This window comes from Elephantulus edwardii, unplaced genomic scaffold, assembly GCF_000299155.1.
Source record: "Elephantulus edwardii isolate Elephantulus edwardi_28Jun2011 unplaced genomic scaffold, EleEdw1.0 scaffold00294, whole genome shotgun sequence".
Classification (NCBI taxonomy): Eukaryota; Metazoa; Chordata; class Mammalia; order Macroscelidea; family Macroscelididae; genus Elephantulus; species Elephantulus edwardii.
In genome coordinates this window covers 1,987,515-2,000,779 of record NW_006400044.1, presented here as the reverse complement: position 1 = coordinate 2,000,779, position 13,265 = coordinate 1,987,515, and the positions used below count along the sequence as shown (strand labels likewise).

General features: G+C 38.2%; 1 protein-coding gene across 2 annotated transcripts in view; it reads left to right on the top strand.

Annotated features, from left to right (window-relative positions):
• Positions 1–13,265, top strand: part of UNC5C (unc-5 homolog C (C. elegans)) — a 619,049-nt gene that overhangs the window by 390,578 nt on the left and 215,206 nt on the right. For both annotated transcript variants that reach the window (XM_006900759.1, XM_006900758.1), the window contains exon 3: positions 620–763. In XM_006900759.1, coding sequence (XP_006900821.1) covers positions 620–763 — 144 coding nt within the window. The remainder of the gene's footprint in view (positions 1–619; positions 764–13,265) is intronic.

Below are 13,265 nucleotides of genomic sequence, written 5' to 3'. Positions count from 1 at the left end.
ATATAATACACATATATATTATATATTAATCTTAAACATATATATTTAACATATATATCCACGCATGGATCGAATCCACCAGATGCTCTGCCGGGGAATGAGGGACAATCTCCTCCTGTACCAGTCAGATCTGACTTGACGGTACACTCACACAAAAATAATAAAAGAAATAAAAATGAAAAAAGGGTTTTTTTAATTAAATTTTTTTTTAAAAAAAGATGTGTACATGCAGTGGATATCTTATCAACAACCTATATAATTGAAGCAGAATCCTCAGAAGACAGGAAGTTTAAATTCCTGTTTGAATAAACAGATGGTGATAACTTAATAGATGATCAATATTAGCTAATGTTACAAGGAATAGTGTAATCTTGTGGAATGAAAAACCTACTCTACCTTTACCTTCTGATAAACCCAGAACATTTGAAATATTAAAGGAGACAAAAAAGTTGGGAGTAAAATAAGTCTGTGGATAAGTACACTAGAAAAGAGAAGAGGCAGTATCTATGATGTTGATATATGCTTCAATAATAATCATGGAGGACAGAAAATATAGCCTGGTATGTTGTCTTGCTATGGTCTTTGTCTTCTTCTGACTGGAAATTTCCTGTCTTGTTAGGTCTCATTGTCCGGGAAGTAAGCATTGAGATTTCACGCCAGCAAGTGGAAGAACTCTTTGGGCCTGAAGATTACTGGTGCCAGTGCGTGGCCTGGAGCTCAGCGGGTACCACGAAGAGCCGGAAGGCCTATGTGCGCATTGCCTGTGAGTCCTTGCACATTGATAACTCGGATTTTCAGAAACGGATGGAAAATGGAAAAATTTAGACTCTGATTGCTCAATTATCAAAGAACTCTGGTCCAATACCCTGTTTAAAAATTGCTCCCTAGTTTTTAACTTGAACAATACTTTCTTCTTAAACCACTGCAATATCATTTTCTTTCCTGTTTCAAGGAACTAATTAGTTGTTTGGTACGGTTTCCCTCCACCTTTAAGAATGTGAAACAATTGCTGCTACTTCCAAAATATTCTGACTTATTTGAATTGTTGTTGTTGTTAGATACCATTGAGTAGAGGGTGACCCTGTGAACAAAAGATCTGAACCCTGTCTTATCCTGTCCCATCCTCATATTTCCTGACACATTAGAACAGCAGTCACCATGTCAATCCACATGACAGAGGGTCTACCTCTCTCCTTCGCTGACTCTCTGACTTTCCCAGCATCATTTCCCTATCCAAGGAATAGCCCCTCTTGGCAACATACCTGAAGTGTGGTAAAGCATGTGGTGAAGCTTCATCATCCTTGTCTACAAAGAGCACTTTGGCTGCACCCTCTCCAAGACATACTTTTTGTTTCTTTCAACAGTCCATGGGATGTTCAGCCCTCCTCTCCAACACCACAGCTCAAGGGCATCAATTCTTGTTCTGTCATTTTTATGCATTGTCCAGCTCTCAGATGCATAGCAAGTGATCAGAAGACAATGTTCTGAATTAGATGCACCTTGGTCCTCAAAGTGACATCATGACTCCTCAATAATTTTGACAGGTCCCTAACTATATATTCTCCCAGTGCAATGCAGCTCCTTCTTTTCTGAATGCTGGTACCAAGTGTGTTAATTATTGATTCAAGTACGATGAAGTTGTTGACAGTTTCAATATTTTCTCCATCTATTATGATTTTGTTTATCAGTCCAGTTGTAAGAATCTTTGGTTTGTTTTGTTGGTTTTTGAGGGGTTTTGTTTGTTTGTTTTACATTGAGATACAATCCACATTGAAATCTATGTTCTTTGATCTTCTGCAACAAGTGCTTCAAGTCCTCCTCACTTTCAGCAAGCAAGGTTCGGTCATCAGCATAATGCAGGTTATTGATGAGTCTCCCTCTGATTCTGATGCCATATTCTTATTTATAGAGTTTAGCTCCTCAGATAATTTTGCTCAGCATACAGATTGAATAGGTATGGAAAGAGAATATAACCCTGACACATTATCTTCTTAATTTTAAACCATGTAATGTTCCCTTGCTCTGTTTGCACAATAGCCTCCTGGTCTAGGTATATGTTTTGCATGAGCACAATTAGGTACTCTGGGATTCCAATTTCACTCAAGTTATCCATAGCTTGTTATGACCCATACAGTCTTTGCATAGTTAATAAAACATAAATAGATATTCTTCTAATATTCTCTACTTTCAGCTAAGATCCATCTGACATCAGCAATGAAATTTCTGGTGCAATAACCTCTTCTAAATCCTGTTTGAAGGTCTGGCAGTTCCCTACCTATTTACTGCTGTATCTGTTTATTAATGATCTTCAGCAGTATTTTGCTTGCATGTGATATTAATGATATTTTTATAGTTTCTACATTCTGTTGGATCACCTTTCTTGGGAATGGGGGAAAATATGGACCTTTTCCAATATGTTGGTCAGACAGCTGTCCTCACAATCTCCTGGCATAGCCTGGTGAGTGCATCCAGGGTTGCATCTGTTAACTGAAACAAGCAAACTAGTATCCCTTCAATTATTGGGCTTTTATTTTGTCAATGCTTTTAAGGTATCTTTCACTTCCTCCTTCATTGCCATTGGTTCCTGCTTATATGGTACTTCCTGAAAATTTCCAGTGTCATTCATTATTTCTGATAAAATGATTCTGTGTAATCGTTCCATCTTCTCCTCAATTAATGTTCTGATTGGTACAGGATTTGTTTATCAGTTTGCTGTACTGAGATAACTTATGGGTTGCTATAACACTGAAAGCTATGCCACTGGGGTCTCAAATGCCACAAAGATTACTCATGTTGAACAGCTTTAACTAGAGTTCCCAGATTAAGAAAAAATGGAAGCAGGATTGGTCATCCACTTCTTAAATAACAGGCTTCTGAAAACCCTATGAACAGTAGAGGAATGTGGATATTTGTAGCAGTAGTGATAGAGCTCAGATTGGAAGTCAGTCAAAATGAGGAAAAATAATGGCAAATATTGTTTAATAATGGGAACATAAAGTGCACGTAACTTAAATGTTGACATTGTGAAAAGTGAAATGGAAGGCATGAACATCAACATACTAGGCATTTATTTGTGAGGTGAGATGGACTACATTTGTCCAGTTTGAATCAGATAATCATAAATCATATGTATATACATATGTATATGTATACACACACACACATATATTACTATGCTGGGAATGAAAAACAGAAGAAGGGGGTTGCATTCTTAGTAAAAAAAAAAAAAACACCACCAATTTAAAATTCCATCCTGAAATAGAGTGTTGTAAATTATAGGATATTATCTGTAAGTATACAAGAAAGATCTGTTAATACAGCTATTATTCAAATAGACACTCCTATATCTAGAACTGAAGAGGAAGAAATTGAAATTTTTTACCAAGCCTTGCATTTTGAAATTGACCAAACATGCAATCAAGTTATGTTAATGAGAACTGGTGACTGGAACACAAAAGTTGAAAACAGAGAAGTAATAGTGTGTTTGGTGATACCAATGAATCTGTATTTTCAATGACGTATTCATTGAAAATACTTTTCATTTATTCATTGAAAATACTTCTTTTTTTAAAGATACAAATGATGACTTTACTCATGGACCTCACCTGATGGTCTGCATATGAAACAAATTGATTTACTACATCTGTGGAAGGAATTTTTGGAGATTATCAATCTCCAAATACCAGTATCAACAGTCAAAAGTAGGTTCATGTTGGACTGTGGTCAAGCCATCAATTACTCATGTGCAAGTTCAAATTGAGCCTGGATAAAATTAAAATAAGTCCACGAGAACCAAAATATGATCTTCAATCTATTCCATCTTAATTTCAAAATTACTTTAAGAATAGTTTTGAAGCCTTGAACACCAGTGATTAAAGATCAGATGACTTGTGGGATGTTATGAAGGATATCATTCATAAACAAAGTAAAACAAATGATTAAACATTCAATAACTTTAGGGGGGAAAAGTAATTGCAAAGACAGAGGAGAAAGAAAAAACTGAAATGTTGTTAGAAGAGCCTCTGAAAAACACACTACAGCCTAGAGAAGCCAAAACAAAGAGAAAACATATCAAAGTAAAAGAGCTAAACAGAAGACTTCAAAGGGCTGCTCGAGAAGGAAGACAAAGCAAAGTATTATAAATGGTTACTATTATATATAGTTCGTCTTATAATAAACTATAAAAAAACTAAGTATACTTCCTCAGTGAGACTACTTCACCACTTGTTTTAAAAAAGCATTTGATGGTTTTTTGTTAAAAGTTGTTGTTATGTGCTGTTGAGTCGTCTGTGACTCATATAGACCCTATGTACAACAGCCCAAAACCCTGCTCTATCCCATGCCAATCTTATTGTCTCCGACACACCTATCCCCATTACCCCAGTCACTGAATCAATCCATCTCATCAAGGGTCTTCCTTTTCTGCTCTGTCCCTCTACCCTTTCAAGCATGATGTCCCTCTCCAAAGACTGATGCCACCTTGCAAAATGTTCAAAGTATGTTAGACAAAGCCACAGAATCCTTACCTCCAAGGAACAGCCTGGATTCACCCTCTCCAGGATTAACTTGTTTGATTTCCTAGCAGTCCATGGTATATTCAGTACACTTCTCCAGTACCACAGCTCAAAGGCATCAATTCTCCTCCTATCCTCCCTAGTCATTGTCCAGCTTTTTGATGAAAAGCAAGTAATTGCAAAGACTATGGCCTATATCAGACGCACCTTTGTCTCCAGACTGACATTGTTGCTCTTCAGTACTTTGAAGAGGTCTCTGACAGCAGACTTTCCCAATGCAAATTATCTCTTTCTTTATTAAATATTTTTCTTTTTTTAAGATTTTAATGAAAGTTTATAAAGAACTTAGATTTCCATTTTTTCATTTTTGCAGATTTTCCTCTCTGTACCCTCTTCCCCCCAGTTCACTTTTTTCTTTGGACAAAAATGTTCTTTTTTATACAGTCCTCCCCTCTCCCCGACCACTAAAGAATTGCAATTCATCTTTTAATTTCCTGGCTAATGGTACCAAAAGTATTGAATGTAGAGCCAAGCAAACTTAAGCTATTAACAATCTCAATCTTTTCACCATCTACCATGGTGCTACCATTTGGCCCAGTGGTGAGAATCTTTGTTTTCTTGATGTTGAGCTTCAATCCACATTGAAGGATGTAGTTCTTGACCTTCTACAGCAAGTGCTTCAGGTCCTCCTCAGTTTTAGCAAGCAGGGTTGTGTCATCTGCATACCGCACATTTGTGAGCAAAGCTTCTGTATTTGTTTTTGGAATTGATATCTTCTATTAGTGTAGAACATTAGTTTCCAATCAACACTGGTTCCTAGAATAATTAGGTTCAGAGACACACTAAAATGTGATTCACTATATAGGGTGTGATTCAACTAAAATGTGATTCACTATATACATATGAGTAACATTGATCTTGATAAATTAAGTAGGCATCTTTCTTGTACAACTTTTCAAATATTTTAATATGCCAATAATAGGGAGCTTTCATGGTATAGTCCATAGAGAATTGTGGTGCTAATCCAAAGGTATTTCATCTCTCATGCAGTTCGAATCCATCAGTGGCTTCTTAGGGGAAAGATGGGCAATTTCCTCCCACACAAGTTACAGCCTAGGAAATCCATTGAAGGATCAGCTATGAAGTAGCCCCTAGTCAAAGACAATAAATACATGCCTATTTTGCATATTATCCCCAAAAGGTGAAAGAGCTTTCTGCATGCAGTAGCCTTTTCTTAGTGAACACTATTCATGACTTCAGCAACTGAATGCTTTAGATTTCAACATTTTAGGTGTATGGGACTGTTGTAATGCACAGTATATTTCATTGTCTGAGCCCTCTTGCATCTGAACTTTGCTAAATTTCTTTCTGTGATGGATGTTAGCATCATTCATGTCTCGTCTTTTGTTAGATTCAGTCAATCTTCAGCTGCTTCTTCTAATTGTCTGGTAACCTCTTCTTTTCTGTATTCTTAATGTTAAATCAGAATCGCTGCAAATATTTCTTAGTTTCCATAGCTCAAGTCTTTTCTCTTTTCCAAGACTTCTTCCTCTTACCACAAATGTAATCTTCCTAAAACTCAAGTCTCATCTTATTTCCCACACTTAAAATTTTAAAGTGCTTTGTGAAACAAAGTAAACATTCCGTAAGTTTTAATATACTATTTCACAGGTTGTATACGCAACATAAAATTTCAGCTCTAACTTTTAAGGAATACTCCAATGCTATGGTGCTGGAGAAGAGTATTGAGTACAACATGGACTGCTAAGAGAACAAACAAGTTCATCCTAGAGAGGGCAAGATCAAGCTGCTCCTTGGAGGCAAGGATTCTGAAGCTTCGTCTGACATACTTCGGACATGTTGCAAAGGAGGGACCGGACCTTGGAGAGGGACATCATTCTTGGGAGGGTGGATGGACAGTACAAGAGAGGAAGATGAGGTAGATTGATTTAGTGACTGGGGTATTGGAGGCAGGTGTATCAGAGACAAAACAGATTGGCACAGGATAGAGCAGGGTTTAGGGCTCTTGTATATAGGGTTGCTGTGAGTCACAGGTGACTCGACGGTGTATAACCACAACAACAACAGTAACAACAACATATATTAATAACACTATATTGTTGTTGTTGTTGTTAGGTGCCATCGAGTCCTAGGTGACTCATAGAGACCCTATGAACAAAAAAAAGTCCTCAACACTTGCGTGACTTTCATCCTTTCTCCAGGTTCATAGGGTTTCCGGAGGCAAGCTATTACAGAAGTGGATGCCCCTCCTGCTTCCAAGCTTGTTTTAATCAGGGAGCTCCCCCAAACACTGTCCACCATGGGTAACCGTTATCACATTTGACACATCAGTATCACATTGTTGAGCTTCACAGCAACCACTTACCTCTGTATGGCAAGTGGACACACCAGGGCTATATGACCTAGAAGAGTGTTTGACCAAAAACAATTAAAAAACAGGCCTGAGGGCCTTGGATTAGAGTCACCCACCTTTGGCTGGTAGCATCACTTTCGGTCCACTACGCCAACTGGTCTCTATGTTGTTAATTATATTATTAATATATTAGTTACATACATAGTTATATACTAATTGTTATATTAGAAACAATCTTATTGCATCTCTCAGCTATTATTTAAGCAAAAGGATTTCACCTTTCTTTTACTGTCTTTATAATTGTTTTTTTTTAAAATCACTATTTAACGAGTATTTTGTAAGCATTTATTTTGTTCGAAGGCATTGATTTCTCACATATTCTGGACATGCTTGCAGGAAGATAGAAAAGTACATTGGGGGAAAGAAAGAGAGTCAGCAAAAGAGGAAGATCCTCAAAAAGATGGAGTGACACAGTGACCGTAACAATGGACTTGAGTATAACAAGTGATCACTAGAGGGTGGCACAAGGATATGGCAAGGTTCAGATCTGTCCTTCATATGGTCACTATGACTCGTGGTTGACTCAATTACACCTAACAATGACAGCAAAGACATTGGAGGCATTAGGGAAGGAGGCAGTAGCACAACGTGGAAGGGGGTGACCATCATGGAGAATACCAGTTGATGATCTGGTAAGGAAAGGCAGAATCTAAATAAAGAAATAATAATGAAAGAAAGAGAAAATGATAATTGGTGTGAAGAAACATAAAGCAAGGATGTTGGGTGTGTATTGCTAAGGGAGACTATTCTTGCAGGGAAGATCTCAGCAAGAAGTTGAGAGTTAAGTTAAACTGGAAGAAAGAGAGGGAAGCCTGTGAAGTACTTGAGGCAGGAGTTTTCATCAAGTTTCTGGAAGTTTAAGGGAGGCAGGATGACTGGAAAAAGACTGAGTGAGAAGGGAGTCCAAGGAGTGAGAGAAAGTCAGGAAGTGATGGTAAAAACAGTTGTGGATGAGTATGACCTTGTGAGCATTGTTGCAGCTTTGATTTTTAATATGAATCAAACCCCTATTGGAATGTTTTAAAAAAATAATTTGCTTATTTTACTTCCATTTTAACAATTTCACCCTGGGCAGCTGTGTGAGAATAGGTCATGAGAGGACAGGGTAGAGACAAAAAGACCATTAAAGGCTACAGTATAAAGGATTTTAAAGACTCCCATGTTTTCTCTATCCACATATGCGTGTTCTCTTTATCTTCAGTTTTGCCTGAAGGATTCTGAAATGGAGACCTGCATACAATAATTTTACCGAAGAGAACTCTTAGGAACAGTGAAGGAGTGGAGGCAGCAGTGCTGCATGCTGGGTAACTGAAGTACAGCACAGGCTGGCCTTGGAGAGCACAGGGTTCAGAAGACGCTTCAGAGCTGCCCAACCTGAAGGCAAAGGGAATACGCAGGACTTTAGTCTCCTGTAGACTGACCAGTGGAGGTTGATCCGCCTACGCACTCAAGCAACCAGACCCAAGCATACTCATGCACCTTTATGTGCACGTGTACACACACACACACACACACACACACTGTGTCACTTTGTCCTCAACTAAGACAGATAGCCTTCATTACTAATACTTGGAGCAGGTCAGGTTAGTTCTATAAGGTTATCTTGGTGGTGTACAAAAGAATTTAGTACAAACTTTTACCACAAATCTAGATAAATTAATTTATTGTTAAAGTTGGGGGAAAGAAAGAATAAATTACTAAAAAATGAACCAGTGTTTTGTTTTGGTGGTTGTGGTTGTTAGGTGCATCCACGTTGCGGAAAATCCATAGTGACCTTGTGGACAACAGATCTGAATCCTGTCCTAGCCGGTGCCACCCTCACAATCTCAGACTCGCTCAAGCCCATTCCTAATTGAAGCCAAACAGATGCAATGATGGAAAATTATCAATTTGTCTTTATTTTATAAGCATTTATTATTATCAAGCATAATTGTTGTCAAGTTAGAACAAACCCATAGCTGGCCCTCCAGCAGATTTTTAAAGATTATAAATTACATGAGGGGAGATTAACTTCCTTTCTCCAGAGGAGCAGCTGGTACATTCACACTGCCTGTGTCACACACCCTTACCCACTATGGCAAAGCTCATCGATAACTTAAAATCACAAATGTATATGCTATGTAAAATGGTCTGCTTAAACTCGGCATTAAAGGGCTACATGGTTGCTAAAAATTAATACCTGGTTAACAATATTCCATTTTCATTAACTTTAAAAAGAATTCTATTGTATGTTGTTTAGATTTTTGTGGAGGCTTACACAACAGTTTACCATTCAGCAATTTCTGTATAATTTATTGTGACCTTGGTCACATTAAGTACAGTATCATTACTTCTGCTCTGTTTCCATTAACCATATTTCCCTTTCCTCTTGAATTCTTATTTTTGTTTTAAAGTAATTGTTGACTATTTGTTCTCATATAGAGAATTTTTAAAAGGAGCTTAGTACTGGTACTTAGCACCAGAACACTAAATTGTGCTCATGTGAGATCTATGCTTGAACCAGAAAGCAGCAGTCAGAACAGAGCAGAAAACATTGTGTGGTTCAGGATCAGAAAATGTGTGCATCAAGGATGCATCTTATCTTCACACTTTTGCCAACTATATACAGAACAGATCATTCGGGAGGCTGGCTGGACTATATGAGGAAGAATGTGCATCAGGATTGGAGGAAGACTCATAAACAACATGTCTTGTGCAGATGACACAACCTTGCTTGCTGAAACTGAGGAGGAATGAGACATTTGCTGCAGACAGTAAGGACTGCAATTTTCCATTTGGATTGAAGCTCAAAATCAAGAAAATAAAGATTCTCACAACTAGGCTAATTGGCAGCTTCATAATAGACAGAGAAGATACTGAGACTGTTAACAACTTAAGCTTGCTTGGCTCCACAATCTACACTATTGGCACCAGCAGTCAGGAAATCAAAAGAAAAATTGCATTTGGAATGTCTGCTATCAGGGACATCTCTAGAATTAAAAAGAGCAATGATGTCTACCTGGAAACTAAGGTGCATCTGATTTTGGCCATGGTCTTCACAATTACTTGCTGTGCATCAGAGAGCTGGACAATATTAAGGATGATAAAAGAAGAATCGATGTCTCTGAATTGTGGTACTGGAGAAGAGTGTTGAACATACCCTGGATTGCCAGGAAAACAAATAGGTCAGTCTTGGAGAGGGTGAAACTGAGCTGCTTCCTGGAGGCAAAGATTTTGAAGCTCCGTCTCATTTATTTTGGACATGTGGCTAAGAGAGACCAGTCCTTGGATAGGGATATCATGCTTGGAAAGGTGATGGGACAGCTTAGGAGAGGAAGACCTAGGAGGAGATGGATTGACTCAGTGACTAGAGAAATGGGATTAGGCCTATTAGAGTTAATGAGATTGGCTCCAGATAGGGCAGGGTTCAGAGCTAAAGTACGGATCACTATGACTCAGAGGCGACTCAGTGACACATGACAACAAGTACTTGGTATCGTAGATAATATTTATTATTTTTAGTCAATGTCTTTTAATTACATGATGACCTCAGGAGTTACTTTTGGCAAAAAAGACAAATAATGTTAGGGCAGTAATCTCAAGGTGTCCTCCAGTCTCAACCTGTCAAGTAGGTCTGTTATTAACATTATTTTTTTATGAATTTGAAGTTCATCCCACATTTTTTTGCATGTTATCAAATACCATCTACAGTGGCCCTGCCAAGAATGGTCAGTGTTGTTAGCTGGGTATTGATTTTCATAGACTTTAAATGGAGATTGTTGCTCCAGGATTTAATACTGCTAACTCCTATGTTTTTACTTCTTGAAAGAGTTTTAAAACACTCTTGTACTGGCTCTGTAAGAAAGAAAAAAATTGATAGTGAACTATCAATATGGATTGAAGCTCAACATTAAGTAAACAAAGATTATGCCCACTGGGCAAACTGGAAGCACCATCTGATGGATAGAGAAGGGACTGAGGTTGTTAACAGTTACAGCTTACTCACTCCACGATCAATAATCTTGGCACCAGAAGTCAGGAAATAAAAAGATTAATTGCATTAGGTAAATGTGCTGTCAGGGACCTTTCTAGAGTACTGAGAAGCAAAGGTATCAGTCTAGTGACTAAAGTACACCTGATCCAGTCCATGGTTTTCACAATTACTTGTGAAGCATCAGAGAGGTGGAAAATGACTAAGGATGACAGAAGAAGAATTGATGCCTTTGTGTTGTGGTACTGGAGAAGAGTCTTCAACATACCATGGACCACCAAGAAAACAAATAGGTCTGTCTTGGAGAAGCTGAAACTAAGTTTCTCCTTGGAGGCTAGGATTCTGAAGCTCCATCTCACATACTTTGTGCATGTGACCAGGAGGGACCGATCCTTGGAGAAGGATATCATGCTCAGAAGGGTGGAGGGACAGTCCAGTAAAGGAAGACCTTGGATGATATGGATTGATACAGTAAATAGGTCAGTGGGGGTAAGAATCAATGAGATTGGCTCGGAGCACAACAGGCTTCAGAGATCTTGTACATAGCATCTCTATGAATCTCAGGCGATTCAACAACACATAACAACAACTAAACAACTATATATTCAGATAAAATATATATATGTATATTCTGAATCAATTCAGAAAAGAGATTGAGATTGCAGCCAGGAAATTAAAAGACATATTGCATTGGGGAAGTCTGCTGTTAGAGACCTCTCCAAAGTACTAAAGAGCAATGATATCAGTCTGGAGACTAAGGTGTGCATCTGATACCAGCCATGGTCTTTGTAATTACTTGCTATGCATCAGTGACTAGGGATGATAGAAGAATTGATGCCTTTTCACTGTGGTGTTGGAGAACAGTATTGAATATACCATGGACTGCTAGGAGAATAAACAAGTTCGTCCAGGAGAGGGTGAAAGCAGGCTTCTCCTTGGAGGCAAGGATTCTGAGTCTTCTCCTTACATACTTTGGACATGTTGCAAGGAGGAACCAGTCCTTGGAAAGGGACATCATGCTTAGGAGGGTGGAGGGTCAGCGCAGGAGAGTAAGACCCTTGATGAGATGGATTGATTCAATGACTGGGGTAATGGGGTTAGGTGTGTCAGATACAATAAGATGGGTACAGGATAGAGCAGGGTCGCTATGAGTTGCTGGCGACTCAATGGCACATAACAACAAGAACATAAAATGTTATTTATGTTTTTAACTTTTATTCTATTTGGGCATAATTGCATAAGAAAGAAAATTCTTCTAGTGTTACTCATTGCACTCCTGAAATAAAGCTGTCAAGCTTCCTATCTGTTCATTCTATCCCTACCTTCAGTCCCACGTGTGTCCAAGGAAGACCATCAATATGTAAAACCTCACTCATGAAAGTATACAACATAAAGGGGGAAATAAGTTAATTTTCAGCTTCTCTTCATTAGCACTGGTTCCTACCACATAGGTCCTTGCTAATATTGCAGTAGACTTGTGGGTTTTTCTTTCGGCCCAGCATCAGGTGAGCGTTGGTGGTTTGCCCAGTGATGCTTGACAGCTGGCCATCATATAAATGTCAATTAAAGTTTAAATCTATCTCAGGTGAAGATAGTCATGAGACTGAGGTTAAATAAGTGCAATTACCCCTCACCTAATTAGATTTATGCTCATTAGGAGTACCATAGTTCTTTCCTGAAAAAAAAAATCTCTTACCAAAAATGCATAAAACTCAACAAATGTTGGTTCTTCACGTATTCACATGCTTAAAATAATTAATACATTAAAACTGTGCAATATATAATTTTCTGAGGAAATCAGAACAAAGGAAAAACCTAAAATATAAAAGCTAGGGTTTATCCAGAAATGAGTTGAGATCATAAAATGCACATTTACTAGAGGGTACAGGCAAATTTCTCTTATTAGGATTCTATGGCAGAGAAAGAAGTTTCTTTTGAGAGGATTGAAGTGGATACTGTATTCATGATTTCAAGTAGAATTTTGATGAAGCTGCTTCTGTGTTTCTTGACAATGCCAGTTTTAAATAAATTCCATATTCAGTTGGAGACCTCCAAGGTGTTCAGATGTTTGTTGTTGCTATGAGCTATTGAGTCAGCTATGACTCAGAGACCCTGTGAACCTAAGAGCAGAACCTTGTCTTATCCGGTACCATGTTCATGATCTCTAACATGCTCTAGTTCACTGCTGCAGTCACTGTGCCAGTCCATTTTTTTGAGCTATTTAGGTTGTTGTTGTGTTTGATAGGTGTCAATCAGTTAAGTACAACTCAAAGTAGCTCTATGAACAAGAGATCTGAACCCTGTCCTGTCTTAAGCTATCATCCCTGATACATTTGAGCCCATTGCC